Source organism: Opisthocomus hoazin, chromosome 25, assembly GCF_030867145.1.
Source record: "Opisthocomus hoazin isolate bOpiHoa1 chromosome 25, bOpiHoa1.hap1, whole genome shotgun sequence".
In the NCBI taxonomy this organism is placed as follows: Eukaryota; Metazoa; Chordata; class Aves; order Opisthocomiformes; family Opisthocomidae; genus Opisthocomus; species Opisthocomus hoazin.
Window position 1 is genome coordinate 11122821 of NC_134438.1, and position 19717 is coordinate 11142537.

The following is a 19717-nucleotide window of genomic DNA, read 5'->3' on the forward strand; positions in this document are numbered from 1 at the left end:
ACATTTAAATGGCCCGAGCGCCCGACGGCACTGCGCAGGCGCCGCGCGGCGCCCCCTGGGAGCTGTAGTTCGCGGCGGCGCGCCGGGAAGCGTAGTCCTCCCGGAGGCGCATGCGCGGGACGAGGCGCGCGCGGGCGGGGCGGGGCGCGGGTCACGTGCGCGGGCGGTGACGGGCGGAGCGTGGGGCGGCGGGAAAGCTGTGCGTCACGGCAGGGCGGTGGCCGCGAAAATGAACTTTTATTTCTCACGCGTCATCAAACGGTTCTGGGCCGGGCGCGGCTCCCCGCAGCCGTGCGGTGCGGCGCCGTGCGGTGTCTGCCGGTGAGGACGCGGGGGGGCAGGCAGGCGGTGGCCGTTGCCGCTGCACAGGCCGCGCTGTGCGGTCCCGGTCCGTCGGTTCCCCCGTCCCGCCCGGTCTCTCTGTCTGCGCCTCTCGGGGCGGCTCCGGCTCCCTGGTCCCTCCCGCGGGCGGCAGAAGCAGCGGTGGAATCTGGCGAGGAACCCGCCCAGAAGCCTCACCTCGAGAAACGCGCCTGAAATCTGGTGTGAGAGTCACAAATCCTGAAAACCAGCGTTGCCTTCCAAGCACCGCGGCGTTGTGCTCGCTGTGCTGGTGTTTTGTCTGGGGTTTTGCTCAGGTGGCGAGGGCCGTTGGTCAGTGTATTCCGCAGTCCGTTACATGAGCTCGGTTTTGTGATCAATCAGCATCTTAGTCTTACTGACCAAAAATCTAAAGAAATTATCTGATCTGCTCAGATAAAAAAAAAAAAATTAAAGTAAAATTATTTCTACAATCTGAGACGCTAATTCTCTTTTAGTCCAAGTGGTGTAAACATGTAGGGAAGTGTGGTCCAGAGCCTTGTTCGGCTTTGTCCGCTGCGGTGGCCTTCCGTCTCGTTCAACGATCTTCGCTGGATCCTGTCACCAGATTGCACCGCTTTGTTCAGAAAGCTCAAATCCATCCTTTTGAAGTGAAGACGTTCCAAAACACAACAAAAATGTATCCCTCCTTAGGGTAAAATATCTGTTCCCATTTTTAGATTCCATCCTAAATTAACTGAAAGTGCTTAGCTGCTGGTACTTTCATATTTTTCTTTACTTTGCAAGTTCAGTAGATGAAGAATGTGCAAGTAGTGCCTGAGCTGCCAGCATCCCACAGCAGCTCTGGATGTGTTTATTGCAATGGAAACCTTACTGGGATGAGCACTCAAGGTGCATCAGAAGCAGTTTACAAATCTGCAATGCCAGATCTGTAAAATGTATCTAAATATTCCATGCTGGTGGTGGGTTTCTTGGTCCTTTAGGTTTTGAAAATCGATTTGCAAAGCCTAGGAAGAAGTTATTTTTTTTTACTGCAACAAAATCTGTATGTTACAGAGGTCAATTATGTAATTCCTTAAGATAACACAGTGTTTGAAAATACTTCTAATGTCAGTTCTTTCCCAAACTTTAAGATGTAGTAGGCTTAAAGCAGCACCCTGTAGTTGTAACTCAGCTGGTGCAAAAACAGTCTGCCAATGTGTCTATCAACAAATACTGTCATTATAGCAAGAATATCAAGATAACTAGATTTTCTGCATAATCTAATAAATGACTGCCTCTAGCAGAAGAATGGAACCTCTGCTGTATTACACAACATAAGGCAGCAGCCTAATGGCAATGCGACAGCAGCTTTGTTTTTGTCTTCTGCTGTCTCTGTTGCCACATAAAGGCTTTCAGATACAGGAAAGCCAAATACACGCTTCAGACTCTTCACAAACCGAGAAACGTGTGTCAGAGTGGGTTTCAGGGTTTGTGTTTTCCATCCTTACCTGTTCTTCGAGCAGTTCCTGAATAAAGTTCTAGATATGTAAAAAATAATAAGCATTATTTGTAATGTTTGTAATTTGTTAGGTTCAGCCTGGTGCCTCCATTTAGACTTTCAAAAAACGGGTACTTCTTACACCAAAACACAAAGAGAAAAACTTACCAAAGTTAAGGAAAGACCTCGAATGGTTTGATGGGGCAGCTTCTGGTGGTTTTGTCAGTGACGATGGACTACAGATGCCTAGAAAAAAATGAAGACTGAAGCAGTTAGTCACTGTGGTAATTCCCGGAGGAGCTGGACTCAGACACACCTGTGGGAAAACACGTACTGCCGCGTGCGCCACGGGTGCTGTTTCAGCACAAGACAAAGTTAAGTACTTTCCACTCGAGCAGGGTGTGAATAGCACACGGTTTTAACAACATTATTTGCTCGTAGCAGGGAGTGAGTGTACTGCTGCAGCATAAGCCGCTGGGAAAATATTTGCTCAGAAGTGCTTTAAACAGTTTTTAGCAGTCCTGTTTTCAAGATAAGCATTTTACTTTTAGATCAAAGGGAACAGAATGAGAAACTCCTTATTTGTGCTCCAAATAGACTGGGCAGAATCCACGATGGGGCCCACGTTCCTCACAGAATTCCTGTCCCCCATTTTTAGAGTATTTGTCCCAAACACTGGTTTGAATGACTTGAAGAAATTGTTAATTTGGGTACACTGGAGCTGTATGCAAGGTACCCAAAGGACATGACAAGAGCACCACAGGATCTGTGTGATACTTCTAAAACAACTATTGCTACCCCGGGGAGATGGAACTCATCTAGCCAGCGCAGCTCGGTACGTCCTGCTCCAAAGCAGGCAGACGTGCAGAGCGTTTCACAGCTGACAAGGTCAGGTTCCTGAAAATTCAGGCCCACATATTTCTTTATATACTCGCTTAAAGCCATCAGGAAGATGCACGTTAGCCTGAAAGACTTACTTTTTTTCACATTTTTCAATATTTTCAAGCTCTGTAAAAAAAAAAGAAGGCGGCTTGTTGAAAAAAAATGCAGCAAGCAGTAGATCAGCTACTACGATAAAGGGAATTCACTAGTAAAAATACATGTATCACATGTTGTAAAAAGTATTGTGCCTACCAGCTGAGACTGAAATGCAGACCACTGCCATTGGCTTTGTCTCTGACTTTTTTCTAGCCAACCCGAAAGCATCCTGTTTATATTACTATTGCTGTTTTCCTCATATGCTTTTCTGCTCAACTATAACATCCTGAAGTACACTTGCTCATGAGGATAATTAACCAGGGCCACCACAAGATGAGGAAATGTGATGAGCAGTCTGTCCTACACGGGAACTCAGGCTCCACTCAAGCAACTTTTTCTGAGAGGAGCTGGCACGTCAGGAGGACGGGGTGCTGAGACATAACCATTCACACAGGTATGGCTGTGTCGCTCTGTTCCTAGTGCAGACAGTGGTTTTGTTTGCAGTTCTACAACAGAATATTTTTGTCAGTCTCATTTCCTTGCCCTAAATACGAGTGATCTCAAAGCAGGCAATTTTCACAATGTTACCAGTGAGAAAGTACCAATAGCTGTAGCTAAAACGGTCTCCTCACGCCCTCCGTTTTCAGTAGCTTTTGTTTTGTCTTGTTTCTTTTACCTTGCTTCTCCTGAAGCATTTCGTAGGCTCTTTTGATGATATTTCAGAAGCATTGTCCTCCAAGCCCAAAGGACTCATCATAGAATTTATTGCAGCAGGCTGCAGACCTGGGAACATACATCAAAACATTTTCAGTGGTCATTCAAGAATTCTCCTGCTTTTTTTCCCAAGTTCTTTGCTGTTGCTTTTCATTTCCTCCACTGTAGCAGTTCTAGAAATTTCCAGCAAGTCCCCTAGTTGTGTTGACTTTATGTCTGCTGAACTCTCCTGCAGTGAAGTCCTGAAGCACTAGCGTTGGTAATGCTTTGAGCAAGTGGGCCACGATCTCCTCAGCTATCTAAAGGTTTAGGTGCAAGTATGAAATCTCAGTTACACGATGAGAAAATAACTCATCACTTACTTGCTGCATCAGCAAGAACAAATGACTCTGGGGTTCTTTCAGGAAGCGGGGGAGGAGAGTTAGAGCGATATTGGGTTGTCTCTAAGAAAGCAAAGATAAAAGAGTTGGTTATCTAGCTTAAAAAGTAAAAATATATATATATATAAACATATATTTATCTCTATATATATCTCTCTATCTCAGTTCACTGAGAGGTCCACAGCACTCTAACTGGCATATGTCAGTTGTCTCAGAGGAAACACACAACATGCAGCAAAATATGCGAGAACCCTTAGCCTGAGGAGGCTGCGGGGAACGTCATCACGTACAGGGTGAGGCAGGAGCTGACTAGGAAGTATAAAACTACCAGTTCATTTGGTTGCAGAACTGTCCAGTTCTGTTTAGAACTATTTAGTTGCAGAACTATTTAGCAACACAAAGTTTCCATTGGACTGAGCACAGATCCTAAAGACATTTACTAAATATGGTAAAGCAGCTTCAGTAAAAAGCAGACCTTATTTCCAAAGATAGTTTGTCCCAGCATTAAACTTATACCTGTTTGTGGGTTCTGAAGCTTCACGCTCTGCAAACAAAAAACAAGGAAGGCATTTGAAATTCCAACAACCAAATGTCATTCTCTTGCACATAAGCAAGCTGGAGGAGATGAGGCAATGCCGTTACGTGCAAACACCCTCCCCCACACACCTCCGTGCTCATGTAATGGAAGATAGGCTTACGCCTTACTGTTTCACTTTACAAAGCTGTAATTCAACTGTGGGATGATCAAGAGATGCCTAAATTTTGTTCAGCTCCTGTCTGTTCCACAGGGCGGTGTGAACCTCAGCGGACCGCTAACTCTCTGTCTTCATTATCCTTCTCTAAAAGAGGGACAACATTTTTACCAGCTTGTGTGGGATTTAGGACCCCAGAAAATAATGTTTGGAGTCAAGTAGATGTTCATAAGGAGGAGCCTGACTGAGACCACATCTTCCTCCTAGTCCTGAACCCTGAAATAATTTATGGAAAGTACACAGTGCCAAAACTAGGGTCTTTCTCACAGAAGGAAGCATGATAAGGAAATTGGCATGGTGATAGTGCTGGAGAAGAGATAAAAGGCTGCTTACTTACCTTACACGGTCTCAGTCTCACCGAGTCATTAAACACCTCTGAGCGAGACTCACCACTCCACTCGAAAAAGGTTCCAATATTTCTGGCTGAAAGCTGAAAATCAGAAGTGGCCAGAGGAAATTGTCCTAGAAACAATTGAACACGAGAGAGGTCATTTCTCATCCCAGGCAGGCAGAGCGAAGGCACTGCCGGATGCCACGATACCGCACAAACATGGGAAGAGCCCTCAGAGCACTTTTCAGCCTCTGCTTTGCTAATGCACTTACCAGATTCACTGGCCACAATAAAGGACTCGGGGGTTCGCTCGGGCAGGGGCGGAGGCTCATCGTCATCTGGCTGTGGCAGGGCAGCTAATTGGGGAGACGTGGACAGATTACACATGGCACAACACAGCAGGAGAACTACAGATCTTTGTAGAGACTCTGAGAGCTGACTTCTCTTGCCCAGCCGTGCACCAGAAATGATGGTTAAACACCTCTAAACTGTAGTTAAAAATCAAAATAGTCCTCAGCACTAATTTACCTGCCGCTAGCTACGTGGCCCCAAGGGCCATCTTCCAGCAGTGTCGGCAGCAGATGCATGGGGGAAGGTGACCAGCGGTACCATTGCTGCTTGGCTTGTGCTGCAACTCCCATAACTTTCCCAGAGTGTCTAGCATCTAGACAACGAGCACACTTTTGTGACACTGAATGCTGAACGGCCTGAGCAGGACAAAGCTGAGCAAATTCCAAAGCTGCAAACAATGGGAAATGTCCGACTGGGCCAGGACTAACTAGACCGAGGACTAATTCTACCTTCTTCATATGATGGGTGATGGTTTTAAGGCTACAGATCTGGGCAAAACACTGATGTTGAAGTCCTGGTTCGCTCAGTCTCAGTGGGATGTGGCATCCCCCTGCACGACACTCTGTAGAAAGAAGCATTGTTTGACCCAGTAACTAGATCCTCAGAGAGAAAACCATTTGTGGAGGTTTCTGAATGCTGCTTGGAGCACCCTGTTTTAAGAACTGGTCAGCACCAATCCCTGCCTCCCTACGAGAGCGGTACTGAGGTGACACCGTAGTCCAGAGCAGCTGTGTGATGTGAAACGCAAAATCATGCTGTTCTAAAAATGTTGTTTATGGGAAAATTTTAAGGCAGGATGAAATGAGTGCGAGGATGAAACCGTTTGCTCCCTCAGCTCCTGTGGGACCCAGTCCCAAGGGGTGGCTGCAGCCCTGCCTGGACATCGACAGCCCCCGCTCATCGTCGTGCCACACCACTTACCCGGGGGAGAGGAAACCCCCTCGTTGCTCGGCGGGGCCGTGTGCCCGGACGCAGGCCTGGAGGGTGGGCAGCTGGTGGCAGCAGGCTCTGGGGGGGCACTTGCATCCTGCCCCTCTGCGAAGCACTCGGTGAGCACAGGGGACGAGGGCTCATATGGAGAGAGGCAGAAGAAGTAGGGGTCTTCTGCTGAGCAGAAGTAAGGGTATGGACAGTGCCCATGGTTCCTGCAGCTTGGGGGGCCATCTGCATCTCGGCTCGAATGGTTCGGCTCAGCAGGGGAAAGTCTGTCCTGCTTCTTCCCCTGAAAGCCTGAGTAACTGGCGTTTGGCAACTGTGAACTCAGAACAGGCGTGGCGTCCGCACCGTCCCATTCCCAGCCTTCTCCCCACCGTGCCAGCACGAAAGGGGTCGATGCAGTCCGTGTCAGCGGTGCTCTGCCATGAGGCCATCTCCTGCCTGCTGCCTTCGGCTCTGGGCTCAGAAGCAGCTGCTCGGGAGAGATGCTGCTGAGCTCCAGGCTGCGGTGTTTCTGGAGAGCGTCCCCAGCGTCCCGCTTCCCAGCGCCAGCTGCCTTCCTGCAGCTGATGACGTTCAAAGTGCCGAAGGAGACGGCCTGTCTGACGGGAGGGACCCCACATCCAGAGCTGTCGTGTGCTTCCACGGCAGACACCCGTGTCAGGGGTGCTTTGCTTTGTAGCACCGGAGGAAGACATCGGTGCACGTCCTGTTCCTCTTGCTCTGAGCTGCAATAAAGCACCATCATGTGAAGTCAAAGCCACCTAGTACTCAGAAATCACTGTTAGCCTGCTAACAAGGCCTCACAACGTTGCTCCTCAGAGAAGATCCATCCCTCAGGAGCACAGAGCCTGGTTCAGGCTCAAGCAAGGAGCACAGGGAAGCCCTGGGCACCCCGATGCCCCATTTAAGCACCATTAAATGGTGAACAGAGGAGGCCCCTTTACGCGGGTAAACTACACCCTCAGTGCAGACTATACCAAAAAGCAAAATTATCTGCAGAAAGCAGACACTGCGAACCAAAATATGCCCACAGAAAGCTCCTGCTGCCTTCTGAAGCTGTCCGTGTTGGGAAGCTAGACTCCTCGGGCTTGCTGTTCCCACAGCAAGGCACGGGAGTGGCACTTGCGGATGAGGGATGGGACCAGTTGCGAACACCCTGCGGGATGCACAGCTCCAGGCAGGGCACAGAGATGAACCAGCACCAGGGTGTCTCTGCATGCATGAGCCTTTTTTTATACTGCCCTTGGTGTGTTTCCAGCTCGCATGTGAAACACCATACAAGCACAGCATGAAACAGACCCAAAGGCAGGAGAGGAGGACAGAGAATGGCATGCAGGGGAGAGGCTGAGACTCAGTCTCAGAGACACATCAGCAAGAAGAGAAGGAATTACATTAGGAACAAAGGTGAGAGTCAAAGTGGGGCTCAAGGGAGGCTGCAGATCCTGCCAACAGATGAAATGCAATGTTCAAACAGAACTGCGTCACAAAGCACATAGTAAAAAATGTGTCTTCTTGACATCGTATGGGTGACAAAGTACTAACCCAGGTGATACTTGTGCTATGGCCTTACCAAGTTAATAATCTCCGAGAATAAATATCTTCCTCTGAAGTCAGAAGTGGCCTGGCTACAGGGTGCCTTGTTTGTACCTAGTGAGAGAAAAGGTTAGAGAACAAGAGTGAGGAGGAAGAATGCAGAGAACACAAACACGCCATTTCAGGAGTTGGAATTTGTGCCAACTACTTTTAATCATTAATGCAGTTCATAAATGACAAACACCCAACTTGAAAACACCAAGTTGAAGCTGAAAACTGAGGACAGAACCTCCTGAACAGCAACTCCTGTCAGGCCCTTTGTGAAACGAGAGTGCAGCGAGCCGTACAGCCATCCAGCTGTTCCAAACACCTGCAGAGCAGCCTGCGCAGCCGCCTCTGCCCTCAGCACCCCCTGCAGTCACTCAGCCGGGCAAGGCAGATGCTGGTTTCACTTGTGCCACTGCAGCACAGGACCATCCCCCATGCTCTGCAAAGTGATTTCCGAGGACACTGAGGTTTAGGCGGGCAAAAGGTTTGGCCAGGAGCTACAAAACCACATCCGGACTTGAACCGTTTTCTGCATTTTTTTGTCAACCTAGTTTTGCATCTCCTTTGCTTCAGACTGTCCACAGCACGTAGAAAGAGGCTCTTTCCAGCTCTTTTCTCACTCAGCTCTGGCTTGGAACATCCTGCAAATCCTATGGCAAAAGTGAGGAATGGGTCCCATCGCAGGACCCTGCTCCCAATTCTTTAGACAAAAGCTTCTGACAAAATAAGCTGACTGCAACCTTTCAGCCTTTGCCTAGAAATGGCGATGCATTGACTTCAGCCAGATTGCAAACAGCTATACAGGAAAGGTAAAATTCATGCCAGCAGTCACAGAAGAACAGCAAGAGCAAAGAAAAGCTTGACCACGGATGTTTTGGATGTTCCTGTTTATGCAACTTCATACCAAGATCACATTGTTTTTCCTCAGAGGTGTATCAGATTTGAAAGACTTTGACAGGTTTTTTCACAAGACATTTTAGCCTACTTTCTCCCACAGACGGGCTGTAATGCTAATTACCTCACTAGAGCACCACCATGTTGCAGACTAACACTTTTAGCTGCACTGCCCTGTGCGCCCAAGCTTCCCAGCCTGGGCTGGAAGTCACTCTGTTACTTGCAAGCACTCCACAAAGACAAGTTTCACTGGCACGTCCACGTAGAAATCAGCTGCTACTGTAGAAAGCTGGTGCTCTTCTATTCGCTCATTACATTAAACAATTATAGAAGTGTATGGAAAATGGTTTGGAGACCAAAGAAAATTTAGCTCTTGCTTGGGGCCACATCCTGTGATAAGCGTTCAGGGAAGCAGCTGGATTCTTATGGGTTAACTTGAAAAGAGGCCCAGTTTGGCCGTCAAGGGTAGCAGAATACATGGAGATTCATTCCAGGTCTGCAGAGGAGACCTCTGCAGTAGGAGTCTAGGTTAGAGCCGGCATGCCCGGGGCTGCAAGAGGCAGTGCGTTTATCCTGGGGACTTTTACCTGTGAAGCAGCAGAATCTTCCTGGGCATCGAGTGCTTGAATCTGCCTTTTGAAGAGCTCGATCACTGCATCATAAACCAGCTCATACTGCTCCTGCGTTCCAGGCAAATAACACAGACATGAGAGCCAGCACCCGCAGTACTTGTAAATGGTCACTTGTTACACAAATCAAGCATCAGCCCCCAAGAGAATCTGCCACCTTCCAGTCCAGTGGCAGGGTAAATTCTCAGAAGACGTAGAAGCCACAACTTTCAAAGGCTTCAGACTGAAGCATTTGGGGGTTTTTTCAGGTACATAAACAATGCTGTTCTGCATTGAGCTTCCTCTTCAGTCTATCTCAGCTGAGGAGGGTTCCCACTTTATTTCCTGGGCAGTCCCTTGTTACACAGCATCAGCGTTCAATAAATTAGACTGCAAGCGCTAAGCTATTCCAGCTGTCTGCAAGGAAATGGTCAGCAACCAAATTAATTTCTGCAAAATCATTCTTCTATTCAGAAAAGGGACCCTACAGGACATCTACATCCCGCTGTTCCCAGCAGCACAACCGCTCTGTGTTTCCTTACTGTGAACACTCCTGGGGAAAAGCTGAGGTCCTGGTCTGGTCCCGAACGTACCTTGGTCTGCACTATGGAAGGCCTTTGCGTGCGCATCTCCTGGATCAGACTAAAAATACTGAAGTTCACTGGAACAATCTTGCAAGAAAGAGAAGAGACAAAAAGTTACAGACAGATCTGATTCCAAGCAGCTTCCAAGTCGTGACACAGTTTAGAGCAGTGTCCAAAATTCAGGCCTGCTATTGCAAGAATTTTTTAACAAAGGACCTGCTTAGCTATTTTTTTATGAACCAGCTTGCCTCCTCCCTCCTGTCTTGCACACCACGGAAAATACCCTTTCTGTAAGAGCACTGCTGACAGCTGTGACTAGCACGAAGGACAGGCGCTGGTTTCCCAGATCGATGGGCTCAGGGTCGCTGCGGTACCGAAAGCAGCCACTCCTCCGCGTCGCAGCAACCCGCCGCGAGGCCAGGGGTTACTTCACATGTATTTTTATTGAAGAGTCGGAGTTAAGCAAGGTGTTAGTTTGGAGAAGCTGCATTTCTGATGCTTGTGTGGAGAGACAAATGCAGACAGTAAACTCGTACTGAAGACTGCAGGCCAGCGCCCAGCTCGGCGATTTGAAGGTCCTGCCAGAGGGAGCGACGGGAGGGAGGACTGACCCCGTCGGGACAAGCGTGGGGGCTGTTCGCAGCAGGACGGGAGGGGAGCAATGGCAGAAGGCAGCGTGTGGGTGGCACAGAGCCTAGCGAGAGAGAAGCAGCACAGACTGGGAGCGGGGTGTCAGCGGCTCGGCTGCCGCCATTCCCCATCGGGCTGCGGGGAGTCCCCGGTCGCGGCTGTCACCTGACATTCGCCTGCGCGCGGTCGGGGGGCGAGAGGCAGGGTGGGGGAGAGGGGAGGAGAGGCGGAGGGGCGCGGGATGCCGCAACAGCGGGCCAGGCTGGCACTCACGCCGTCCTTCAGCAGCCTCTGGGTGTAGTCGATCGCGCAGATGACTCCCGTTCTCCCGCAGCCAGCACTGCAACGACAGCCGCAGCAGGAGGTCGGGGGTGGACGCTCCGTGTTTCCGGACCGGGATGTTTGAAAAGGACCCGCAGCCTCCTGGGACCCTCCCGCCCCACGCCGAGGAGGCTGCAGGCCCGCACGGGGCCCCGCGCAAGGCTCTGCCTGCCCACGGCCCTGCTGCGGGCTGGAGGGCACGGCTCCCGCTCCTGCGGCCGTTCCCAGGCCTCCGCGGTGACCAGCCTGCTCGTGGATGTGCCCAGCGCTGGTGGTCTCTTAACTACACGTGCTATGGCGGGCCCACTGCTCGCCGTCGCCCCTCCTGCCACGCGGCCAGGCCAGCTGTCCTCAGGGGACGCCTCTGCCTTGGGACTCCCTACGAGAGCAGCTGGCTGCAGGCCTGTGCCCGCTGCCGTCACCTGCCGCCGCTCGGGACGCCGGGGCCGGCAGCCCTTCCCTGCCAGCGGCCGGCTCACCCACCTGCAGTGGATGCAGACCGGGACGCTGTCGTCCGGCTGGTAGCAGCGAATGTCGCCAATGAGCTCCAGGATGGGGTCGATGGACGAGGGGACGTCGTGGTCTGGCCAGTTTCTGTAGTGGAACTGGTGGATGGTGCGAATTTCCTGCAAGAGGAGAAGAGTGCTGGCAGGGGCCGGGGCCACCGAGGGGCTGCTGCCGCAGCTGGCGTGGGCACAGGCCAGGACACCGGCACAGCAGCCGCCGTGCTGCAGACATCCCTGGGCCCCTCTGCATCCATGGGCAAAGGTTGGGGTGCTGTTTGCAGCTGTTCTGGCTACAGAAGAAGCACTGCCATTTTATGATGTTCTTGATGTTACCTCTTGGCCCTCACTTACCCAGGGTCTGATCTACCATGACTGACAAGCATCTTCAGAAATTGAGGTTTGAGCTAATTAATTTTTTACTTTCTTTGTGCCTTCAGCTACTGTCAAATCTAAAATAGCAAGCTGAGCAACATAAAACTCTGCACAAACTGTGCCATATTTTAATATATTATTTATATAATAAAGCTAGCCAAGATGCATTTCCTGCATTGACCTTTGCTACTTACCTCATTCAGGGTCACCTTCAAAGTCCTAATCACATACTCATTTTTCTTCTCCTCAGCTTCCTGCAGAACAAGAAGTTAGAGTCACGTTTGCTGCGGATGACATGAGTTTCCAGGGTGCGTGATGCCACGTGGTGCTTGCAGCAGCTGTACTCACACAGGCGACAGAGAAAGGACCACACCGCAGGGGAGAGCTGCCCACCTCTGCCCAGTACCGCTCACATTTCTTCTGTTGCGAGAAGCAGGACACATTTGGTTATTCACCACCAGCCCACCCACACCATCTCCTGCCTCACTTTGCAGGACAAAATTCGTGCTGGGAGCAGCCTGGCTCTCGCTGCCCGGCTGCTCCAGCCTCTGCTTCCTTGGAGCCACAATTGCTGGTTTTCCCCTTTCGAAGAGGCTACCTGCTCTACTGGAAACAGTTTAAGAATCTGCAGCTAGAGACTCAGGAAACAGCTCGTATCAAACAGAAACTTGCTGTCACTAATAAGATTTAATAAAAAATCTGCATCTCTTCACCCTGCCCTGGTGCTGTCATGGCAGATGCCACCTCCGACACGTTACTCACCTTTCCCATTTCAAACTCCATACAAGCCATGACCACAATCTGCAGAAAGAAGGTTCATTAGAAAAGTCTGAACACAAGTTTCTTATCCAGGTAGCAAAATCAAACTCGTATCTTGCATGTACTTATGAGCAATGGGGAAGTTCTGTGGGCTGCCTCCCCCAGAGTCCCAGACTGCTAGGCAAATCAGACGTGGGACATCATCCACAGCCCCGCCACAAGGACCTTTCCCGCTCAGAACCCAAATGCAGAGACAGCCACGAGCAGACTCCTGTCTCAGCATCACTGTGGAGAGAAGGCTCATGGGAAGGATGCAGGGCACACACAATGTCTGGAGTAAAACCCTGACACTCCCAGCTCTGCTTAGTCAAAAAGTACTTCTGTCTGACTGTACGGACAACTTTTATTTTTTAAAAAAGAGGAAGGCATATAAATCTGCACCTTACCAAGACTTCATACTCCCAAATCATCCTCCAGAAGTCGATGACAGTAGTGGGGAGAGGACCCTGGGTTGCAATGTATGCTCTTGGCCCATAGACACCCTAAAACAGCATTCAAATCAGACACGGAGACATAGTTGCATAGGTCATTAGCAGAAATAAAAGCCATCCCTCTTTCTGAATCTTCTGTCCAATGACCCCATTAAGGACTTGGAAAGGCTTTTATATAGTTAAATTTTAGGCACGTACATTAAATTGAGCAACCAGAAACCAATGGTATGCAAACCTCCCAAAGCAGACCCAAGCCAGGGAGCTGGGCTTGAGGTGGGGTCTGCACCCAGAGACCACCAGTTCTTACAGTGCATTTGGGAGCACGGAGGTCATGTTGCAACAGCTGGTCCAGCTGTGCAGTGCGCAGCTTAGCACATCAGTGGCTGTTGGCCACAGAACGAACCGTGATCCCCTCGTGAAGGTCTGTTCTTCTGCAGAGGGGTTACACAGAGCTCTTGGTCACTATGGCGGAGAATGAAGGAAACCTTCTATCTATCTATCTATCTATCTATCTGAGAAGGGTCACAAGCACAGGAGAGTCCCAAAACACATGGAGGTCCTGAAGGAGAACCGGCCTGCATTGATCTGCCCTGTTGCTCGCCACTGCAGAGGGTCTCAGCTGTGCTGCAGTACAAAGCTTCCTGCCTGTGCACTGGTTTCAGGCAGGGCGATTCTGGCCACAGGCAATTTTGCACCACTGTCACCCACCAAAGGCAACAGCAGCGACAAGGAAGTCGGGGCTGTGAGCCGCAAACTGTTCTACTGCCCGCCCCAGCGTGAGCACACATCCCTTGCGCTGCAGCCTCGTGTCTCTGTGCTGCAAGGGGTGTTTGTGAAGGGCTCACTGATGGTACACATCTGCTTTATATAGCCCAGAAGCTGCTGAATGGTCCTTTTGCTCACTACAGCCACAGGACCTGCTCCTCCTGGCACAACTCAACCAGACAGCACCAACAGCTGGCAAAACACCATGAAAGAAGCAATACCTTGATGAAGTTGGCGTTGATGTAATGAGAATCTGCGTCTGATGTGATCAGTGACAACTCCACTCTGCTGTGGTCAACTGCAGGCACAAAAGCAGAAGAAGCAGCAGTTACTGTTTGTCGTTCATGGTAGCTACACTCCTCAGACTGCAGCACAAGGTGCGTTGGAGGAGCAAGGACAATCAGAGGATGTGTTTCCTACTGAACAGAAGTTCTTCTGTCTCTAGGAAATACGTGCCAAAGTCTTCCAGAGCATGCACTGCAACAGTCAAAGCCTTAAATCTGAGCAGCAGAATTCAAGGCCAACTAACAGCCAGTGGCACGCTCACATGCAAGCAACTGTGCAGGCAGAAGACAAGAGACTCAAGGTAGGGGAAAAAAAAAACAAACTGCATAGGAACATTTGCTGTTTCCAACCTACAGGGTAAGATGTCCTTGTATCTGTTCTTCTTGATGTTCTCTCGTTGCTCAGATGCTGCTGTAGGGTAGATTTTATCCGATCTGTACTTTGTTGACTGCCTTTTCAGCTTCTGTGATAAAAGAACGGAACAAATTACAGCAGATGTGCTACATGCAACACGCTACTAGCAAGCACGTGTGAAGGTGTCTAGGGGTCAGGCTCGCTACCACAAAGCAAGGTCTACACCATTAATTCTTTCCTGAGCAGCTTTCGCAAGGCACTCGGAGTGAGAATAGAGACAGAAGCTGCCCGAGAGCCCCAGCATAGGCTTCTGCAGAGTTGAAAGTGTGTGCCGCGGCAGTGCCCACAAGAGAGGCTCGGGCACGTAGGCTTCTGGAGTCAAAAGATGCGTTTATGCAGCACATAAAGCATCGCCCTCACAAATAAGTGAGACATAGGTGAATCATTCTCAGTATAAATGGCACCCAGATAAGAGGAGTAACAATGTTAAACTACCTTTAACAAATTATATCAGAAAAGACAGATAAATCAATTGATTTTTCTCACTTTGGCAAAGATGCTCCCATCTGTAGCTGCAAACAGCAATGCTCAAGGCACTAAAGGAGCACAAGCAATCGGAGGAAAGTAGCTGCATGCGCTGATGAAAGAGAAGGGAGAAGGAGCCTTAGGACAACCCTTAGAGGTGTCAATCTCATCTCCTTCATTTCTAGGATAAAGCTACAGCACTCCTGGAGAGTTCAAGTAACTTTTTCCTACCAAAGCACAGGATTTTATTTCGCTGACATCAGCTTCTAAATAACACACTGTTTGTTACCACCAACTTCAAAAGCACTATTCTTGTTGTATTTTTTCTTTTGTCATTTTTTGTCTACCTAACCACTTTTCTTGCCACCAAGGCGTGCTTTTGATTTAAAACAAAGGTCTGTTTCTCTAACCAGTGGCTCTATGGCTTGACACTCCAAAGGGCAAGTCTCCCTGTCCCACCACCCTGGAGCCATACCTTCACAGCCCGTCTCCTGAACATCCCTGACAAGGTCTGGAGAATCGGGCTGGCACAGAACAGCCCTCAGGACCCTGCGCCTTTGTGAAGGAAAGGTGTGCAGGGGTGGAAAGCAAAGGGAGAGGACCACGGGCACACCTGAGCTGCGAGGTGAGAGGGTTTCTCATGCCCCATGTGCATGGCGACCTGCCTGAACTGCTCGCAGGGAGCGGGAGCGGGGTTCAGCCGCTGACGGCATGGGGAAAACAGCCCGCCAGCCAGCCTTGGGGCTGCCAAGCCAAAATGTCGCCGTGGTCACAGGGGTCAGTGCTGTGGAGGTGGCAGACCTTCCTGCCAGTACCAGCAAAGCCTCCCTGGCGTGCTCGAGGGCTCAGAGGCTGCAGCTCTGGCATGACAGCATGTGAGCAGGAATCGTGGGAGTCCTGGTGGCTTCAGGGCCCTGATTTTTGGGTGCTCACCATAAATCACTTCGGGAGTCAGCTCACCAGTGACCTTCCCACAGGAGCTCATAAGCATCGGCGTTTCAGCTCTCCTGAAAACTTTCTTCCAGTTTTTAGAATCCTGTCCCGTGTCATTCCTTGCTGCAGATCCAACGTGTGGGCAGCGGTGGGAGAGCTGGAACCGCCCCCTTGACTCCAGCCTGCTCTAGGCAAGCACCGGTGGGACACGACAGCTTTCAGGGCCTGGGTGCGTTAAGCTACAGAGTGATGGTGTTTGCCAAAAGGCCACATCGGGACCTGAAGGGCTTTGTAGCTCATATATACTTGATTGAGCCTTAGCAATTACACAGCCAAACGGTATATACAGCAACATGTATCTCATCTCCGCAGTATTTCTGTACGCAGATATTCCAATTCAGATCCAACTCAGAGTTGCTGGGTTTTAACATTAAACTGCAATTTTTAAACGCTGAATTCTTCCGGTCTCCAGTTACAATACCACAGGAGTCGCATCTCACTGAGCAGGATGGCATGAGTCGGGAAGTGGGTACGCGAGGCCCGGGACAGTCCATGTGGCCGGCCTCTATTAATCAAGAACATGGGGGCAGGCACAATGTGATAGAAGCTGTGGGAGCAGGATGGTTTTTCTAGACTACAATCCCTGTAATCTCTTGAGCTCCTCTGGTGTTGGTCGCATCCTCCCCCTGCCTCCTTCCAATGCAGCCCCAGCTTCCAGGGCAAGCTTTCATGGAAGGGGCATCACAGCAGCTAGTCTTCTCATAGCTGAGGCTCTGAATCGCCTTCCTTTTCTGTCTCTGCATAAACTGACATAAAACTGCTTGGGAAATGCCTACATATGAGAAAGCAAGCGAGAGCAGTAAGGATCAAACTCTGGCTGTGAGACTGCACAAACAGAAAAAGGGGACTTAAATAAGCTCCCCTGTCATTTACAGTAACAACACCACAATTTGCACGTACAAATGCTTGTTCGCAGAAAGAGAGGGGAGGCATTAGGATGGAGAAACATCATCAAACGTTTCTACCAAGTTTGGAAATGCAAACCACCACAATTCCCGGTTAAGGCTTCTGCACTTGCAAAAGTGGCCAGCGACTCAGCCATCCTGGGAAGATCTCTTCCCAGTACAAGAGGAAACACAGCTTTGACCACTTCTACCTGCCATTTTGGTCAGAAAATTAACTGTACATTTGGCTGCTAGAACTAGCCCATGGGCCAGGGCTCGGCAGCCTGCTGCCTCGCATGGCACGGCACAACCCCAGCACACCAGCAAGGGAAATTCAGCAGGCCGTGACAGCGCTTTGTTCCATGGAACAACAGACTGTCGCTGCAGGCTCAGATTAATCACTTCCCTTCAACCCAGACACCTGGAAACCAAGTGCTAAGCTTTTCCCAAGCGTTTGAAGTGCCAGTCTTCACTGGTACAACAAAGAAGGGCTGGATCTGTGGGACTCCTAAGTAACCCCTGCACCTCCCCAGTGACCACTGCCTGCTGCGGCCCCTGTCCGGAGTGTGGCTCGGGGCCAGTCGTTATTCTGGAGTTTGAGACAGCTCAGATCTTACAGATGTACCATCTGCTAAAGCTGAGCAATGCCTTCGCTTCTCAGAGCAGCCCAGACAGCCTGCCAGAGCAGCCTTCCTCCAGCTGACAGACCAGCAGCCATCCCCAGCCATCACCTTTAACTGTGCAACAGTGGGTTGCCCACTCAGGCTCACCCCTGCCACCCAAACAAATAAAAAGATGTCGGAGAGCTCATAGACTGGGGCACCTCACAGATCTTAACTGGCTAGACACCGCAGAGTGCAGGGGAAGGGGAGAGCCATCAGCACCTTTTGCTAGCTTTGCCTTTGGGGAACAAGAAATTAATTTCCAGGAGGGCCCAGAAGCACTGCTGGACGCAGAGCACACGCACCCGCTGCGAACGCAGGCATGAGCCCTTCCACATGACAGCACAGCGCAGGGGGCTGGAGCGGGGGCCCGTCCAGCTGCTCAGGTTGCCGTCCCCGCACGCCTCGGCCACGGTGCCCCGCGTCGGCGAGAGGAGCAGCGGTCCGGGGTCCACAGGGCATTTACCTGAACTCCCGCTCCCTGCTCTGCAGGGGTACAGGAGCTGGGTCGGGGGGTTCTACTGGGAGGAAAAAACGAAAAGCGATCTCGAGTAGCAACCGGAGATCCCCGGCAGGCACATGTCTGTCACAGGTATGACAGATCGCAACAGGGAGAAGGGGCAGTGGGTCCACATTCCTTGCTATACCCCTGGTTTTATTACCAGGCAAAGTGAAACTGTCTTGACAAGTGCATTTGCAAAGGAGAAAACAGGAAGCACCCGGGTGATTATTTAAAAAACAAACACTTTTACGTTGAATCTAAACTATTAAATTACTCTTCTGCCTTTACATTCCTTTTACCCCAGTAAAGTCTTGCGTCTCTTTCTGCTGTAAAATAATTCATAGAAAATCTTATTGTCATGTGCAAGTCACATCCCTGTTTGAGGAGAAGTGACTGAGCGGTTCCCTTTAAAATCAACTGAAAGACAGAGCCGTGCCTTAAGCAAACTCACCAAAAACTCGTCTACAAACTCTTCTCGGCTGAGCTTCTTGCCTTGGGCCCTTCCCAGGTTTTGCAGCAGAATCTCCCTTTGGTCCATGTTGCTGGAGCCCGAGCGCGACTGGCGTGCTGACCCTGGGAACGGACATGTCAAGTGCGTGCCGCAGCGGAAAGCACCAGCCCGGAGAGCACTCGCGGCAGGCTGTGGTTTACTGACTTCATCACAAGTCTGAAAGGAAATTAGTACGCAACAGATACCGTGGTCAAATAACAAAACAAAACACTCAACCTGGGGCCCAAGCGCCTCCTTTCAACACCACAGCCACTTCCCCACGGCCAGGGCAGCAGCGCGGGGCCAGAGACGGGCAGCCCCGGTCCCTCGGCCGCAGCGTGCCGGGCTGTGTGCCGTGCGCCGTGCCATGGTGGTGGTCGGAGGGGGAGCAGAGCCGAGCACCCCAACGTCTGACTGCCTCAAGCACTGCGTCCAGCTGTCGCCGGCAGCTCGCCCAGCAGGGCCTCAGGCCAGAGGGCGAGCGCGGGGGCAGCAGCTCGGCAGCCGTGTCCTGGGTGGCTGCGCTTCGCTGCAGCTGGCCAGGGCACGGCTTCAGGCCTGGAGCACGCTGCGACAGCAGGAGCCCTAAACAGCACGCAAAACCCGCAGCTCTCTTCACACTTCTAACTCGGCCTGTTTTCCACATTACCTGCAAAACACTTTGAAAGAAACTCCAGGCAGGTGCTGAGCACCTGAACCCGGCTTGCACATATTGCTCCCCGGAACTGCACGACCACCTCTGAGCAGAGAAAACCTATCAACATGCTTCAGTTCAACACTTCCAGCCACAATTCCCCACATCTGGTGGCTTGGATTGAAAGAGAGGGTCAAAGCTGACTTCAATAGGCTATAGAAATCCAATTAATCATGCCAGCCTAATTGACCTGACTCAGTCTCAGCCACACACACAGGTACCCTACAAAACCCACAGGACAAAGTGGAGGTCACTCCACAGCGGGAGGGAGACGCAAAGACGAAAGTTCTCGAAGGCCATCCATCTTCCCTACTTGCAGAAGTGGGGAAAACTAAACTAAACAAAACTAAACTAAAAACAACAGCCCTCAAAAAAGAAAAAAAAAAGGGGGGAATGGGAATCACAATCTTGATCTTTCCAGTATCTGACATTTTGCACAAAGACTTCAGGCAGGCTGTACCAAGTCGGTTTCTCTTTCTGATTGTACTTAGAGTCATTAGATGTATTCCCCTCCTGTGTTTTCTTGCAGATCAGGTGCAGGATAGGTACATGGTTTCTGTATCCAGCTGCT

General features: G+C 50.6%; 1 protein-coding gene across 1 annotated transcript; it reads right to left on the reverse strand.

Annotated features, from left to right (window-relative positions):
- Positions 1 to 223: 223 nt before the first annotated feature.
- PTPN22 (protein tyrosine phosphatase non-receptor type 22) lies at positions 224 to 18524 on the reverse strand. Its single transcript, XM_075443139.1, has 21 exons — positions 18414 to 18524; positions 14397 to 14505; positions 13979 to 14055; positions 12948 to 13043; positions 12505 to 12543; positions 12091 to 12162; positions 11937 to 11996; positions 11348 to 11490; positions 10817 to 10883; positions 9923 to 10000; positions 9309 to 9401; positions 7817 to 7893; positions 6229 to 6971; positions 5229 to 5312; positions 4963 to 5087; positions 4390 to 4417; positions 3856 to 3936; positions 3456 to 3562; positions 2779 to 2809; positions 1970 to 2047; positions 224 to 1328 (listed from the first exon to the last, which is right to left on the reverse strand). Exons 1-21 carry the CDS (start codon positions 18498 to 18500, stop codon positions 1264 to 1266), a joined length of 2340 nt encoding a protein of 779 aa, XP_075299254.1. The 5' UTR covers positions 18501 to 18524; the 3' UTR covers positions 224 to 1263.
- Between the last annotated feature and the right edge of the window lie 1193 nt (positions 18525 to 19717).